The sequence below is a fragment of the Mustela erminea genome, chromosome 20, assembly GCF_009829155.1.
Source record: "Mustela erminea isolate mMusErm1 chromosome 20, mMusErm1.Pri, whole genome shotgun sequence".
Classification (NCBI taxonomy): domain Eukaryota; kingdom Metazoa; phylum Chordata; class Mammalia; order Carnivora; family Mustelidae; genus Mustela; species Mustela erminea.
In genome coordinates, this window is record NC_045633.1 from 14,678,662 (window position 1) to 14,695,975 (window position 17,314).

General features: G+C 48.5%; 1 protein-coding gene across 3 annotated transcripts in view; it reads left to right on the forward strand.

Annotated features, from left to right (window-relative positions):
• Positions 1 to 326: 326 nt before the first annotated feature.
• ZC3H7A (zinc finger CCCH-type containing 7A) overlaps positions 327 to 17,314 on the forward strand; it is a 37,448-nt gene continuing 20,460 nt past the window's right edge. The window contains exons 1-7 of one of the 3 annotated variants that reach the window (XM_032327680.1): positions 327 to 480; positions 11,440 to 11,541; positions 13,072 to 13,111; positions 14,885 to 15,082; positions 16,213 to 16,371; positions 16,625 to 16,705; positions 16,841 to 16,879. In XM_032327680.1, the coding sequence (XP_032183571.1) occupies positions 11,474 to 11,541; positions 13,072 to 13,111; positions 14,885 to 15,082; positions 16,213 to 16,371; positions 16,625 to 16,705; positions 16,841 to 16,879 (585 nt within the window). In that variant the 5' untranslated portion in view covers positions 327 to 480; positions 11,440 to 11,473. Of the gene's footprint in view, positions 481 to 10,877; positions 11,347 to 11,439; positions 11,542 to 13,071; positions 13,144 to 14,884; positions 15,083 to 16,212; positions 16,372 to 16,624; positions 16,706 to 16,840; positions 16,880 to 17,314 lie in introns of those variants that run through there. The other 2 variants (XM_032327681.1, XM_032327682.1) reach the window with 2 other exon arrangements.

The following is a 17,314-nucleotide window of genomic DNA, read 5'->3' on the forward strand; positions in this document are numbered from 1 at the left end:
GTCTGAGGTCTGGACAAGTAAACAGCCTCTCGGGGGAGGCTGCCCGAACCCCGAAAGTGGGTCAGCTCCCGGTCGGACGCCGGTCTAAGCCCCCGCGCCTCCGCTCCGGGGTCGCCGCCCGCGGGAAGCGCACGCGGCGCCCGGGAATTTGAACCGCGCGTCCAGCAGTCGGTGGTCGCGCCGCCCGGGGCCCCACTGCCGCCCGGCCCGGTCCGGCCCGACGTGGCGCCGCCGCCCCCAGCAACGACACCGACGGGCGCAGCCAATGGCGGCGTCTCCCGGGCGCCCGGCGCGGCCTCCAGCCGCCAGAGGGCGCCGCGCGGGCGCAGCCGAGCCGCCGCCGCCGCCGCCGCGGGTCGCGGAGGGAAGCTGCGAGCCAGCGAGCGCCCGGGCCCCCTCCGTCGCCGTCGCCGTCGCCGTCGCCGCCCGCTCCCCTGCGCGCCGCTGTCCGCCCGCCGGCCGGCGCGGCCGTCCCCGCAGGTAGGTGGGCGCCGCCCGGCCCCGCGCGCCCCCGGCCCGGCCCGGCCCGCGCCCCCGCCCCTCCCCCGCCCGGCGCCCCCGCCCGGCGCGCGCCCGCCGCCGCCTCGTGCTCGCGCGCGGCCGTTAACGGACGCCGGGCGGGGGAGGGGCGGCGGCGCCCCGGGGCCGGGGCGGCGGAGGTGGGGGCGGGTCGCGGCCCCCCGGGGAGGGGAGGTCGGAGCGTGCGCCGCCGCCCGGGCCGGCAGCTCCCGGCGGACGCAGGCGGGCGGGGTCCCCGGGGCTCCCCTCCTCACCCCTTCTTCCCCTCCCTTCCTCTCCCCTCCCCCTCCCTGCCCTCCGGCGGCGGGACGCCCCCCCGGGGCGAGTCTGCGGGAAGCGGGGCGCCCAGGGCCGCGGCTCCCCGCCATCCACGCCTGCACGCGCTCCCTCTGGCCCCGCACCTCCTCTCTGCTTACCTAACCCCCCCTTCCCCCCAACCCTCCACCAGTTTATTTTTTCCGTCGTTTGTGTCTGTTAGGTCACCGCGGGTCCCCTCATCCAGTGTCTTGGGTCTGGGGGCGGGAGGGACGCGCGCCGAGTGCGTGGCTCGTTTATTTCGGGGGGAACCAGCCCTCCCCACCACCCCCCTCCCGGTTGCTTTTGCGCCGGGCGCCCAGCTAGGACGCGCGGCGGAGGCTTTCCTGTCTTTCTTGGGGATGCGGGGACTGCCGGGGTTTTGGGTTTCTTTCCCCACCGGTGAGGAATGGAGACCTGTCAGTTCTCATTAGCGCGAAGGCACGGCTGGGGACGGTCATCGCAGGGGTGTGGTCAAGCCGGGAAGCGCCGGCGGGGCCCGAGAGTTTGCGCCTGCGCCCGGGCAGGGGAATTCATCAGCGCTCGGGTATTTCTCCCGTCCCCCCCTCCACCCAAGTGCTTGAGATCAAAGAAGGCACCTGTGCTAGGTGCGGGGACCGCGGGCATCTGCTTACATGAGACCCGAGCTGCCCGGGAAGGTGGCCTCCCGCCGGCCACACGGGCGTGCCGAGCGCTTAGTTACGTGGCTGGACCCAACGGTGATGTGCCCCGGCAGAAAAAGACATATTTGATTTTAAACACTAGGTATGGAAAAAGAAAAACCAACCAACCAACCAAACAGTAAAAGATCTCATAATTTTAAGTTTAAGATGTTAAGATGATAATACTTTGCACCTAATCGGGTCAACCAGAATAAATTGTTGACGTTATTTACACGGGTATCTTTTTACTTTTGTTGAACGTGGCAACTTGGAAATTTGAAATTACATATGTGGTTCGCCTTATACTGCTATTGGCCAGTGCTGTAAAAGAGCATCTGAGTGGGGGCAGGGCGGCTGGGAGGCTGTGCCATCTGCTTATCTTTTCCTGCTTCCCTGATGGCATGTGGCCTCCTGTCCCCCTAGGCTCTCGAGGAGCCCCTGTCTGGTCCTTCTCACTCTAAGCTGAACTGAAGTGTTGAGCTGATTGCAAATGAGGCTCTTGTCCTAATTTGCAGAATAATACAAGTTTCAAAATTTTTCTTTGTTGAGAGAGTTTCTTTCTCTGCTATGCATTGGAGTCTGGAAACAGGTTGGGTTAGAATCAGAATGAGATGGTGAGTTATGGAGGATGAGTATTTCCAGTATTCATGGGTGGATTCCCTAAAGAGCATGTTAATTTCCAGGCCCTCTGCCACCAGAATGAGCTGGAGAGCCCAGGCCTTCCTCTGAGTTACTGTGACTTTTGCTTGGGGGCTCACGTCTGTCTCATAACAAAGTGTCCAGTAGAAGAGTCATTGTTTCAAGAAAGTGTTGGAACATCTGGGATGTTTCACTGCCTGAGTTAAATCTCTGAGAGTTGCAATGGAGCCCAACACTTGTGTAAGTGTTACAGAGTGAGCTAACTGTTGCAAGACAGGGTTGAGGGTAAAGTTACTTTACTTTTTGTTTTGTTTGTTTATGCTCTTCTGTGGAAAGGCTTGAGTCTGAGGATACAATTTAATTTGGACTGGTAACTATAATTTTTCACTTGAAATTTAGGAATATCTTTTTTTTTTTTAAAGATTTTATTTATTTACTTGACAGAGAGAGATCACAAGTAGGCAGAGAGGCAGGCAGAGAGAGAGGGGGAAGCAGGCTCCCCACCAAGCAGAGAGACCAATGTGGGGCTCGATCCCAGGACCCTGAGATCATGACCTGAGCTGAAGGCAGAGGCTTAACCCACTGAGCCACCCAGGTGCCCCTAGGAATATTTTTTTAGGAGAAAATACAAACAGTGTGCATAAACGCTGCTCACTTTCTCTTTTGCTGTGTATGTCTTGTACGACTGTATAGTATTCAGTTATTGTGTTTAAACACATTATGTTATGGGTGAAGCATATTTCCACATGCAGATTTTCCCTGGACTGTTATCCTACCTCCTTGAGTATGTTGCATCCCCATGGAAACCCTTTGCTCTAAGTTTCTTAAATGGTGTTCCTTGAGCGTGTCACTGTGTGTGTGTGAGTATGCAGAGGTGTGTTTATTCTGTCCCCCTGGAGTGTCCTTAAAATGCCCACCTGTCTGCCAGAGCTGTATTTGTCTTTCAGAGCCCAGCCCGGGGCTGACTTAGAGTACTCGCCCTGCTCCTGGCATCACTGCCACTTACAGTGCAGAATAGCCTGGTGGATAAGAATTCGGGCTTGGAGCCAGCCTGTCTGGCTCTGAAATCCAGCTCTGCCACTTTCCTAGCCGTGATCCTGGACTGCTTGTGTCACTTCACTATGCAAAATTTCCTCATGGTACCTATCTCTTGAGACTATTATGAGGATTAAATGATTTAATACATGCACAGCACGTAGAACAATGCTTGGCATCCAGTAAGGGCGCCAAGTGTTAGCTATTGTTCCGTCTCTACACTATGTTGCAATCACGTATTCAGTTACCGCGGTGTCTTTTCTTAATGGGAGCTAGTTTCTAAAGTTGTCTAGTGAAGCTAAAATGCCACGTATATGAGTACAGTGTCCAGCTTCTAGCGTTGTGTTTTGTACCAGACTTGAGTATGATCAGTTTCACTGTATAGGCGCTGAGTAAATAAGGAACTGTAATGAAGACCGAGGGCACCTTTCTGCCTTACCTAAAACTTCGGAATGAGTGACAGGTTTAAAATCAGCTGATGGAAGAAAGAGGAGATGATGAGGATATTCCAGCGTGTAAAATTGCAGATAATCCAGTGAGATTTATATCTAGTTGAGTTTCTTGCTTTAAAGTGCACTATCCCATTCTGGTTCCCTTTTATTTAGGGAGAAGTGTGTCTGTCTGCTGTGCTTCTCGGCTGTTGGCGGTGAAGGAAACCCATCACTGTGCTCCTTCATGGGTCGCTTGTGGTCTTTCTCTCTGTCGGTGTCTCTGGTTGGTCCCTGTTGTGTTGATTTCCTCCCCACCTTGTTCCCCTAGCAGGTAGGAGGCAGAGTCCCATCATAGCCAACTCTGTCTGCCTGGTCATTTCCTCCCTGGGACCCTCCGTTGTCACGCCTGCCCTTTCATGTTGGGTGTTAACTCTCGGGCCTTTTGTAAGAAGCATTCTCCTTTTTTTTTTTTTTAAAGATTTTATTATTTGACAGAAATCACAAGTAGGCAGAGAGGCGTGGGGGAGGGGGGAAGCAGGCTCCCTGCTGAGGAGAGAGCCTGATGTGGGGCTTGGTCCCAGGACCCCCTGGGGTCATGAGCTGAGCCGAAGGCAGAGGCTTAACCCACTGAGCCACCCAAGAAGCATTCCCTTTATGCTTGGCCCCGTCATTCGTTCTTCCATTCAAATATATATTGACCTGGATCCAGATGTTGGTAGATAATCAGGACTAAGAAACACAAGGGACCTCTGGAAGCAAACAGCACAGTGAACATGGGATAAGGCAACAGTGGAGGGGATAAGGGAAGGCCCTTAAAGGTGATATTTAAGCCAGGACTCCAGGGGAAAAGGAACCAGCTCTGTGAGGTTCTGGGAAGTGTGTTTTGGGTGGAGGGATGAGCAAGCACAATGCCCAGAGCCCTTGACTCATCTGCGAACCTGCAGAAGCCCAGTGTGATGGGAGCTGAATGCGTGAGTGCACGAAGGTGGGAGAGAAGAGGTTGGAGGCTCCTCCGGGCTAGGACAGGTCCCGATAAGGACTCTGGATTTTTTATCTAAGTGCCCAGGGAAGCCCCTGAAGGAGTTAAAGCAGGGCTGTAACATCTGATTTGTGTGTTTAAAAGAACATTCCTTTTAGTTTAGTGTGGGAAGTGGTGGGGGGAGGGGGCAGTGGAGAAGACTGGGAGCTCAGGAAAGGAGGATATTGCGACATCCACGTGAGTGAGTGGGACGACCTGTGGATCTGTGATCCGGCTCGGGGTGGCGGAGGAAGCCTGCGCCGTGGCCAGATTTGGGGGGCCCTGCACATACTCTGCAGTGTCACTTGTGGGCTTTGTCAAGGGGCTGACGGAGGTGAGATGGGAGAGAAAGACGAGGATGGTGCCAGGGGTCTGATTGGAGCAAGGGGCGAGAAGGTGGGTTTCATTACTGAAAAGTTAAGATTGAGCAAAGGGTTTGGATTGGCGGGAGGGCCTCGAATTGGGACTGTTCAAGTCAGAAGTGCTGAGTAAAAATCCGAGATGGCTCAGAAATTCATATATGTCACAGCCTTATGCATATCGGCATAGACGTAGATGGTGGTTTTAAATGCTGCTTGGAGACCAGGTAGCTCTTTGGAAGGGAATTAGACATATCCCTGCATCACTTCTTACAGTCCACTGGTGGGTCACGTTAAAAAAAATTTTTTTTGGTGAAACAATAAGAGTATTCAGAGAAAACATGCAGTTCTAATTTCAGACTGGCGAAGGTGTATGCGAGTGTGTCTGAATGCAGGTGCCCTGAAAGAAAATATTGATACATTCAGCCACTTAGAGATAAAAGCTTCTGTCAGAAACCATAGGAAACCAGGAAGGAATGACATCGAATGGGGAAGATCAACACCACCACCACAAAAGTCGGCTTTCCTCACTCTGTCAAGAGCTTTCCTGACTGAGAAGAGCTCAGAATGGAAGGAAAAATGGGCAAAAGATCCAAGCAGACCGTTCACGGAGAAGGAAGTGCAAATGACATGACTCTTAGAGCAGCCTCCCTAGTGACAGAAGGGCTGAGACAAAAAGCTCGTCACATTGTCACCCCACTGTCACACGTTTCTTAACCTCCCTAGTTGGCAGGAGTGGTCCATGAAGTGGTAAAATCGGGGCTCCCGTGCGATGTGGGGCAGGTTCGTGTTCTACCTTGGCAGTGGCTGGTGAAATAAACAAACGCATGCTGCCTTTAGCCCGTGGCATTTCTTTGAAGATACAGATGTATGCGTATCTACACACACACACACACAAACACACACACACACACATGGACACACACATGAAAAGTCCCGGGTGCCTGGTGTACTGTAGAGACTGGAAACAACCCAAATGCGCATCATCAGAAGTGATGGTAAGACCAGATCCCAGCAGTTAAAGCAGCTTCTCATGTCCCCTGGTAGGGAGTGACCTTTGAGGTTAGGTGCGGAGAGACAGAAGCAAGTGCAGAACACATTGGGAGCCCCAGATGGTATAGAAAATGACAGACGCACAGGGTGGGTTGAACTCTTTAGTTTGAAATAATTACAAGCTCACAGGAAATTGCGAAAGTGGTGTCTAGAGGCCCACGAACCCTTCGTCCATTTCCCCCAGCGGTGCCATCTCATGTCACTGTAGTGGCGGATCAAAGCCAGGAAACTGAGATTAGAGAATACTGTTAACCAGAGTACAGGCTCTTGCTCTGATCAGGTTGTCCGTGCACTTGGGTGTGTGTCTGTCTATGCAATTTTATCCCCTGCGTGGATTCACGGAGCCACTGCTGCAGTCGAGATGCTCTCTTGCCTTGAGGAAGGGCGCATGGGTGGCCTAGTGACAGGCGAGGAGACATTCCTTTTCACCATCCTAGTATTAAAATCTTACTTCTTAAACAGTCCGTGATGTCTAGGAGACCTCTAGTAGAACTGCCAGAGGGGGCGGGGGCGGGGCAGGGTCGGGGTGGAGGAGGGTCTTGAGCCCCGGGTGGTGCAGGAGGTCCAGGGGGTGAGGGGGGGGTGCGGGGGGGGGGGTGCGGCTGGGGAAGAGGAGGGGCTCCAGCAAAGCCCCAGGGCTCTCCTGTTTGGAGGCCCGCTGGAGATGAGGCCCCAGTCTCAAGGTAGGAGTGGATGCCTGTCCTGCTCTGCGGAGTTTGAATAAGAAAAGTAGCTGTTGGATTAAGTTGATCGGATCCTTCCTCACTTTAAAATCGAGGCCAGGGGCACCTGGGTGGCTCAGTGGGTTAAAGCCTCTGCGTTCGGCTCAGGTTATGATCCCAGAGTCCTGGGATCCAGCCCCCCATTGGGCTCTCTGCTCTGCAGGGAGCCTGCTTCCTCCTCTCTCTCTCTCTGCCTGCCTCTCTGCCTACTTGTGCTCTCTGTCAAATAAATAAATAAAATCTAAAAAAAAATAAAATAAAATCAAGGCCAGATTTTAACTGGATCCCAAAATAAGATGATGTATAAAACATTTATCTTTTTTTATTAAATTTTTTTTCAGATTTATTTGTTTATTTATTTGTTAGAGAGAGTGCATGCACAAGCAGGGGGAGCAGTAGGCTGGGGGAGATGCGGGACTCGATCCCAGGACCCTGAGATCATGATCTGAGCCAAAGGCAGCCGTGTAACTCACTGAGCCACCTATCTTTTCTTTCTTTCAAAAACGGGAAAGGCGTGGGTGTATTTCTCAGGTGAAACTCAGCTGGAATGGAAGAAAATCAGGACAGAGATTGCCAGGGGTAGGGGCGTGGCAGGGATTGGCTGGGGAGGGGGCCTGAGGGAACTTCCTAGAGTGACTGGAGGGGTGTTCTATCAAGGTAGGGGGGCGGCTGGGGCCGGACGACATGAGTGTACCCTTTGTTCAGAACGTGCCTTGAAATTTGTATGTTTTACAAGGAAAAAAAGTTTCTGCATTTTACTTTAAAAACACTGTAAACAAACATTGAAATCTAGGGTAATATTGTGCGTGCTGACATGCGTACTGGTGAATTATAATTGACGTCTGCCACTTTGCAGTATATCAAAATAGTAAGGTGGATGGATGGATGGACAGAGGGACGGGCGGGTGGACAAAGACGGGCAGATGGGATAAATGGCAAAATATTCCCTGCGGAACATAGGTATGTGGTGTTCATTGAGAAAGATTTGTAACCCAGCTCTGTGAACAGTTTGTCGTAGTGCAGTTTCGGGGGAGAGAACTAGAGGAACACGAGATCCCCTATCCTACTGTCTTTGACTGTCACCTGGTAACTATGTTCCCAAATCTTTAACCATCTAAAGGAGGCATGTGTTTCACGCTATTAAAAGAGCCTGCCATCTTATTTTTTCCTAATCGCCTGCTTGAGTTGTCAGCTCTTTGCTGCCTGCCCTTTGTCCTTAAAAGGTCGAGGTTCAAGGTTTTCTGGCACTTTTCTGGGGAAATAGCTCTAAGACTATTAACTCGGCGGATTATCCTGATCCCAGAGTCCCTTCTAGGCCAGCAGGGACCTCAGGCTAATTCCCCACCTTCCCTGTAGGTGGGGAGGAAGGGGTCCTGTTCGTTGAAGATAGGGAAGGGTTCTTGCTTTGGGTAGGCTCTTCTTTTGTTACTGACTTTCAGGCCTGACTGCTGTGACCACCTCCCCCCCCGCCCCCCCGCCAAGTGTTATTCTGGGTGCCTTTGAGCGGTAAGCTCTTGCCCTAAAAGGGTCCCACTTTATTATTTTATTTTTATTTTTTGAAGATTTTATTTATTTGATAGAGAAAGAGAGCACAGAGGCAGAGGGAGAGGGACAAGCACACTCCTTGCTGAGCATGGAGCTCTCTGGGGGGCTCCATTCTAGGACCCTGAGGTCGTCACCTGAGCAGAAGGCAGACGCTTAACTGAATGAGCCACCAAGTCTTCCCAAAAATTGGCCTCATTTTAAATAAAAGAGAAAAAAGGCTAGGTGGTTCCTTACGTCATCTTTTCAAGGAACGGTTCAGAGGCTACAAAGGTTTTTTAAAAATACCAAAAATTTTTTCTCAGCTGTAATTCACTTAGAGGGTTCAGGAAGAAAGTTTTTTTTTGTTTTTTTTTTTTTAAGATTTTATTTATTTGACAGACAGAGATCACAAGCAGACAGAGAGGCAGGCAGAGAGAGAGGAAGGGAAGCAGGTTCTCTGCTGAGCAGAGAGCCCGACGTGGGGCTCGATCCCAAGAGCCTGAGATCATGACTCGAGCCGAAGGCAGAGGCTTAACCCTCTGAGCCACCCAGGCGCCCCATCGTCTGGAGCTGTTTTGTGGATCTACGAGCAAATGTGACTATATAGTCTCCCCCACCCTTTTTTTTTTTTTTAAATCACAACTGGATTGTGTTGTGGACACTTGGATCTTACCTGTCTTTTGCTTCCAGGGCAGTTTTTTTCTGGCCCAATCCACTTACATCTTGATAGGTATCAAGTACATTTTTAAACTTTTTCTTTTACAAACAGTGCCTCCTTAAATAACTTTGTACATGCAAGTAGAAATTTAAACTTCTTTTGTTCAGTAAATGGTCAGATATGTACAGGTGGAAGTGGAGAGGCCCCCCCCCCACACACACTTCCCATCGCCAGTTGGGACAGGCGAGGCCATATTTTTGGCAGTCTTATTTCATTTCCACCCACTCGTCCCCCTTTAAGCTAGATTACCTGAAGAACAAACTCCAGAAGTAATGCCATTTGCTTTCCATGTCATGGGCTTTGGAAATGTTTTATTTTGGAAATATGTCAAATATTGACGAAGTAGAAAGAATCCCTGTGTTTATCACCCATTGGCTGCATTCTGCTATTTCGTCCCCACCCCACTTTTTTTTTTTTTTCTGGTTACTGGAATATTTGGTCTGATTTGATTTTTTTAAAAGATTTTATTTATTTATTGGACAGAGATTACAAGTAGGCAGAGAGGCAGGTGGGCGGGGGTGGGGTGGGAAGCAGGCTCCCTGCTGAGCAGAGAGCCTGACACTGGGCTCTATCCCAGGACTCTGGGATCGCTACCTGAGCGGGAGGCAGAGGCTTTAACCCACTGATTGGATTTGATGTTTTTTAAGGTAGGCTCCACACCCAGCATGGGGCTTTAACTTGATCAGGACCTGAGCTGAGGGGCACCTGGGTGGCTAAGTCATTAAGCGTCTGCCTTCAACTCAGGTCGTGATCCCAGGGTCCTGGGATCGAGCCCCACATCGGGCTTCCTGCTCAGCGGGAAAACTGCTTCTTCCTCTCCCAATCACCCTGCTTGTGTTCCCTCTCTCGCTGTGTCTCTTGCTGTCAAATAAATAAATAAAATCTTTAAAAAAAAAAAAAAAGGGACCTGAGCTGAGATGGGAGAGTCAGATGCTCACCTGATTAGGCTGTCCAGGTGCCCTGCTGGAATTTTTTTTTTTTTAAAGGAAGTTAGGTTTTATTTATTTATCTAACAGAGAGAAAGCACAAGCAGGCAGAGCTGCAGGCAGAGGGAGACGGAGAAGCAGGCTCAGTGAGGAGCCTGCTGAGTAGGGAGCCTGACTCCATCCCAGAACCCTGGGATCATGACCTGGGCGGAAGGCAGATGCTTAACTGACTGAGCCACCCAGGCGCCCCCCTTGCTGAAATATTTTAAAGCCAACCCCAGATAGATCATTTCACATATAAAGACTTCAGTAAAGTAACGGCTTGGGCAGAAGATCAAAATATTTAGAACTGACAGTATTTAAAAGATGAAAAAAGTGATCACCAGTTACCTTCGTTTGGGGCATTCCAGAGCTCCTCCCTATCCCCTACATTTTGAAACAGGTAGATTTAAAAATAAAACTATGAATGTCAAGCAATAGTGAAACTAAAACATTTCTGCTACAAAGCCTGAGTGCAAGTTCCCCATTCGCCACATGCGTTCCCGTGCACTGTTCGTGTGAGCAGATGTCATCTGAGGCTTAGGTCCCAGCACTCATGCCGGAAACCTGTGCGCCCTCCTCACCCCTGCCAGGGGGCATTTAACAAACTGTGGAGGTACTTCTGGTTGTCGTGCTGGGGGAGGGGTGCTACCGGCATCAGCGGGGGCTGGCTAGCGGTGCTGCTAACATCCTACTGTGCACAGGGCAGTCCCCAAAATAAAGGACTGTCTGTCCCGAACCACTGAGCTGGAGAAACCCTGGTTTAGGATGCTGGGAGATGGTGTTTTATCATTGATCTCTTCCCTGTGGTTCTCCCTTAACTTGCCGGGAATTGCTTAATGAATAGTGATGGTCGGTGGGGGGGTGCTGGGGAGGCAGACACAAATAGCTTTGACTGGTGTTGACATTTGCCAGTAAACACTTACTTTCTAGAAAATTCCAAATGAATGACTTCATTCAGATTTTTTATTCTATCAGTTGTATCCCCAAGGATTATTTCAGAAGTTTGTACAACAAAATATGTATAGGGTTTCCGCTCTGCTTACCAGGAAGTCAGACTCCCTCCCAGGCAAGCGGATGTGAAACCTTTCCACTTCTGGAGAGCTTCCAGAAGCCAAACAAGGCCAGGACTGTTTTAGCGGCAGCTTCTGCGTGCGTGCGTATGGAAAGGGAAGGAACAAAACTTGGAGCTGAAGGGGGGGAGGTGGAGAGGGTCGTGGAGGAAAATGACTTTTTCATGGTGATTGTCCAGGTGGAGAATGCTGAATAAGTGTGGCTGTTGGACCTTGAAAGAGAGTGAGGACCCGATGCTTCTGTGCGCTGGGCGGCCCAGACCATCTGGATAAGTCAGGGTTCTCAGCGTCGGGGACCCCAGAGTCAAGGCAGCAGAGAGGGACGTGGCCACAAGTAATTGCGTGGCAGGACCGCAACTTATCGGTGTTATCATTGGGGTCCAGGAGCCCTAGGCCTGATATAACCCTGTGGCTTGTTTCTTTCCAGATCGATCATTTAGAACGTGGATGTGTGGGGTAACATGTCCAGTGTGTCCGAGGAGAGAAGAAAAAGGCAGCAGAACATTAAGGAAGGACTGCAGTTTATACAGTAAGGGCTTGACTCGTACCTGCGTTCGCGGCACATGGTGCAGCTGACCCTCGAACAACGCGGGGCGAGGGGGTGCAGACCGCCCCTCCCCCCCGCCAATTTAAAGTCCACATATAACCTTTGACTCCCAAAAATGTAACTACTGATAGCCTACTGGTGACTGGAAGCCTGACCAATAACATAAACAGTCAATGAACACATTTCGTACGTTATATGTATTATTTCTGTTTTAAGGTAAAGCAAGCTGGAGAAACAAAGTGGTAAGAAAGTCATAAGGAAGAGAAAATACGTTTACAGTACTATATTGTATTTGTTGAAAAAGAGAAAGTTATATAGGTGGAGCCCGTGTTGTTCGAGAGGTCAACTGTACTTTTTATATTGGATTAAGAAGTCTTTTTTTTAAAAGATTTTATTTATTTATTTGACAGAGAGAGATCACAAGTAGGCAGAGAGGCAGGCAGAGAGAGAGGAAGAAGCAGGCTCCCCGCTGAGCAGAGAGCCCGATGCTGGGCTCGATTCCAGGACCCTGAGCCGAAGGCAGAGGCTTCAACCCACTGAGCCACCCAGGCGCCCCTGATTAAGAAATCTTAAATCTTGGGGCGCCTGGGTGGCTCAGTGGGTTAAGCCGCTGCCTTCGGCTCAGGTCATGATCTCAGGGTCCTGGGATCGAGTCCCGCATCGGGCTCTCTGCTCAGCAGGGAGCCTGCTTCCCTTCCTCTCTCTCTCTGTCTGCCTCTCCATCTACTTGTGATTTCTCTCTGTCAAATAAATAAATAAAATCTTAAAAAAAAAAAAAAAAAAGAAATCTTAAATCTGGTTTATAAGTGCCCTTAATTCAGGTCTGAAATGAGGTATTTTTATGCAGCAATAGTTTTTGCTCTTGTACTTTTGATTTCTTGTTCTGAAGTGTAACTTACTGTCCCTGATTTTTAGAACTAAAATCCTTCAGTGTCTCTGAAAATGTTAAACCGAGAGGAATTGGTACCTAATCCCATCAGAACACTTCTGAAGACTGGAAAGTGACTGAGAATGAACTTGTATGCAGGGCTTTTATAATCAAACATTTCTGTTAAGAAGCTTGGGCTTTAACTAGCCTTCTCGAGGGTGGCAGAGCATGGCGGGGATGTACAGTCCGGGGCCCGGGCGGACTTGTCCCGGCGGAGGGGCCTCCATGTTCTTCCCGGGAAGGAGACCACCTTCTCTGTATACAGCGACTCAGTCACAGCTCTTAGTGGTTCGATGCTATTTCACAGATTTTTTGGTATTTGAGGAATTAAGCCTTCTTTTAGTAGATGTAGGTTGGAGAAGAAAAGTGTTCCACTTACTAAAGAGAACATAAAGGAAGAGTTACAGATTCTTCTTTCCCCATACCTACCTTATATGTGAGTGGTGGTGTTAAAAGAGAGGTAGGTCTTCCAGATGTGCTTTGAACCTGAGGCAAGCTAATAGAACCTGTTTTACAATGACTTCTGGATCAAGAAATCCTGATTAGAGCCCAATAATTACAGTTACTTGGTTTCTTCTTCCTAGGTCACCACTGTCATACCCAGGAACACAGGAACAGTATGCGGTAATGATGGGGAACGTCTGCCTAAAAGCTCTGCAAGTAGCCTGAGAACTATCACATTTAGTGGGGGTTGGCCGACCATGGCTTTGTGGGCCGAATGTGGCCCGTTGTCTGTTGCTATGAATAAAGTTTTATTGGAGCCCAGCCACACCTATTTGTTAATATATTATCTGTGGCTGTTTGCATGACGTATGGTAGCCGAGACAGAGACCGTCTGGCCTGCAAAGCCTGAAACATTGACTCTCTGGGCGCTTAGAGAGTTTGCCGGTCTTATGCACATATGAGACAATGGTATTTGTTGGAACAGGTGGACAGTTGTCCTGTATTGTCTTCCCTCCAGGAGGGTAGTTTACACTAATTTTTCTTCTGAGACCTTTGAAAAATACCATTAGCCTACCTCTTAGCTCATTGAAAATAAGGGGGACAGATTATGTCGCAAAGGAAAGTGCACACACGCTCTTAATTTAGGAGAAGAGAGGCTCTAACAGGAGTAAAGGGTGCCTGGATCCTAAGAGGGGAGAGCGAGAGATGAAGCTAGTTAGAATCACAGTGAAAGCCCGGTTCCCTGGGTCTTGGACTAAAGGCCCTGGTATGGACTGTTCGTTCACGTGTGGCTTCTTGTCTCTGTTTTGATCCTTCTAAATGTTCCTTCTTTCTCTCTGCCTCTCTCTCTCCCCCTCTTCTCAGTTTCCTTCTCTGCCTTTTTCCTTCTTCCTTCCCTCCCTCTCTTCAAACAGATGTACAATCAGTATTATGGCTCGGAAATACTCAGAACAATCCGTTCATTTTACAGTTCATTTTCTAGTCCTGACATTTGGGACGGGGTTCCCGAGAGATGAAGTGGCAGGTCACAAGTCACCTCCCTTATTAAAGGTTGATCTGTCCAGTGTTCTTTACTACCTTTGTCAGCTTAGACAGGAATTTTGCAAAACGAGACTGCAGACTTGAATATTTGTCTGTTCTTGTACTATTTATCTGGTCTTGACTTTTAAAAACATTAAAGCACTGATAGAAATCATGAAGGAACATATACTGAAACTTCAGAACTTTTATATATACCGAAAGGATGTGCATACTACACTTCCTTGGTGAGGAAAAGGTTTACCACCCACTCCCCAATCTGTAATTGACTTGAGTGAACATTTACAAAAGAGGAAATACAATGGTCCATAAAAATGTGGGACATTATTTGCAACTGATGAATCCTAAAATTCTACCTCTGAAACAAACAAAAAAAGGTACAGAAACAACAACAACAACAAAATGTGAGAAATTGTTGGTAATCAGACATCCACATAAGAAAGGGGACAGTTTTTCACGTAGCAATCGGTAGGGGTTTTATGTGTACACATGCACAGATGCACACATCCTACCCCGTTTTGGGAGGGGGGTGCCATGAAGGAAACTGCTAGATGTGTTCAGTGTTACTGCCCCTTTGGAAGGCAGTTAAGAAATACTGGTCAGAAACTTACAATGCTCTTTCTTTGTGACCTAGAGTTTCCCGTTGTAGGACTTTCTCATAGGCACAGAGTTGGGGATGTGAACAAATACTTTGCTGCATTTCTCTCCATGAGAAATGGAATTTCCTCTTTAAAAAGTGAGCAAGATGAAGCCCTTGCTGAGATGGCGGCAGGTTCTGGGTTCCCAGTTTCTTAGAGCTGTGTTTCTTGTTCTGTTTCATCAAAGGCTCAGGAAGTTTTGGTACAAAAACGATAATTTCCTTAAACCTGGACTTGTTCCGTAAAGGGCTTCAAGTGGTCCCTTTCTTTTTTTAAGGTATATTTACGTGCTCTTGTGAGAAATCTTTTTAATGAAGGCAATGATGTTTATCGGGAACGTGATTGGAACAACTCAATAAGCCAGTACACAGAAGCTTTGAATATCGCTGGTTATGCAAAGTCTGAAGAAATTGTCATCCCTAAAGAAATAATTGAAAAGCTGCATATAAATCGTATTGCTTGCTATTCTAACATGGTGAGTTGTGATTTCTTTTAAAACAGCGTTTCTAGAGAGAAAAAGACATTTTCAATGATATAGTACATTAAAAGTCAATTTTCTAATTTCTATTTTGAAGAAAGACATTACTGACGCCTTTAGAGTGGCTTGAGGCTTTGAAAAATCAGCTTTGGCTAAATGTTTAGGGATTTTAGAAATACTCTGTTTCTTGGACTGGTCCTTGGAGTTGCCATGTGAGTCTGGCTTCTGGGCTTCTTGATGCCGGAAGACACAGGTGTTCACAGATTTGTTTTCCGTAGTGGATTTTTCATCGGCTAGCTGTTTCGGAGTTACATTTCCAGGTGACTTTTTTTTTTTTTTTTTTAAAGATTTGTTTTTTTGAGAGAGGGAGAGAGAGGGGACATGTGCATGCCCATGGGGATGGGGGCTGGGCAGAGGGAGAACCTCCAGCAGACTCCCTGCTGAGCTTCGAGCCTGACGTGGGGCTCAATCTCATGACTCTGAGATCAGGACCGAGCCCAAACCAAGAACCAGATGCCTAACCAGGGTAGCCAGCCAGGTGCCCCCTCCAGCTGACTTTTTTTTTTTTTTTTTTTTTAAGATTTTTATTTATTTATTTGACGGAGATCACAAGTAGGCAGAGAGTCAGGCTGGGGCGGGGTGGGGGTGAAGGCTCCCCGCTGAGCAGAGAGCCCGATGTGGGTCTCGATCCCAGGACCCTGATATCATGACCTGAGCCGAAGGCAGAGGCTTTAACCCACTGAGCCATCCAGGTGCCCCCTCCAGCTGACATTTTCACGAGCTCCGCCAAAGGGTAACTAGTGGAAAGAGTAGGACAGGAAAGTGACACTTGGGGCATCAACTGTGTCTGAGAAGTTTTATTTCCTGAAGATCTGGGGCCTTTCTGGTCAGATGTTAATGTTTATCTGATCCGGAGGTTGGGTACATGGAGAGTGATCTTCTTTGTACTTTTGCATATTTGAAATTTCGCAATGAAGATAATTTTCAGAAAGAAAAATGATACTGCAGACTCAAGAGTTTAAAAGGGTTGGGGGTAGCAGTCTGGGTCTCCATGGGTTTGCATTTGCAGGAAGCCACCAGTGTAAGAAATGAGCTATGGTTAACTTTTCTCTGGTCTCACACCCCAGGGTTTCCACGATAAAGTTCTAGAGGAGTGTGACGCTGTCCTCAGTTTAAATGCCAGTAATTGCAAAGCTCTCTATCGGAAATCAAAGGCTCTCAGCGACTTGGGAAGGTACAGAGAGGCTTACGACTCTGTAGCAAAGTGCTCCTTGGCAGTGCCTCAGGTACGGATCTCGTGCTTCGGTTCGTTGTTTTACGTCGTAACCGTCTTCTTGCTTCCGGGTGGACAAGTGGCATTGAAAGAGTTAATATTTCCAGCCAGCTGTCCGCATGCTCAGTTGGAGCCCTGAGAAAGCGCTCGGAAAGCAAGTGTCTGGACAAAATAGGTTCATTGCTTTTCTGCCTATTCGTCATCACAGTCCGTATATAGAAGCCTCCATTAATCTTATTTTCGTTGTTCTCACCCCCCCCCCCCAGGATGAACATGTAATAAAACTAACTCAAGAACTAGCTCAGAAATTGGGATTTAAGATAAGAAAAGCGTACGTCAGGGCTGAGGTAAGCCAGAGTTCTCTCCAAGAGGGATTGTCATTTTGTTTTGTAACTTAGATCCAGTTCTATTTTTAACTTGATTTTCTTTTCTTTCTTTCTTTCTTTCTTTTTTTTTTAATTCATGTCTTTATTTTCTTTCAGCTTTCATTAAAATCAGTTCCTGGGGATGGGGCTGCCAAGGTAAAGTGATTCCTTCTGTAAGACTCTTAGCTTTTTGTTAAAAAAAAAAAAAAAAAAGAACAGATAGAAGCATTGGCAGTTCTGCTTTTAATATTTTTGGTTTGCGTCTATTTTTGAGGGCTTTTTGTTCCTCAGACACATAATTGGCCAGAGCTTCCTGTCCTATAAAAAGAAACAAACAGTTCAAGTAATATCTTTTAACCAGCGTTTCCTGAAGGCCAGTGGAGCGTTTTCCAGGATGTTCATAGATATTAGGTTTTCTTAGAAAAAGTGGCTCAGGGCCACTTAACTAATTTGGGGAGTCACTGGGTTTAATACAATGAACAAGTTGTTTTTTTAAAGGTAAGTCTTCTTGGAGCAGTTAGGATGCCATTGTGAGTTGGGGAGTGAGCGGTGGAGGGACTAGTCCCTCTGGAACGGGCATGGTCCTAAGGA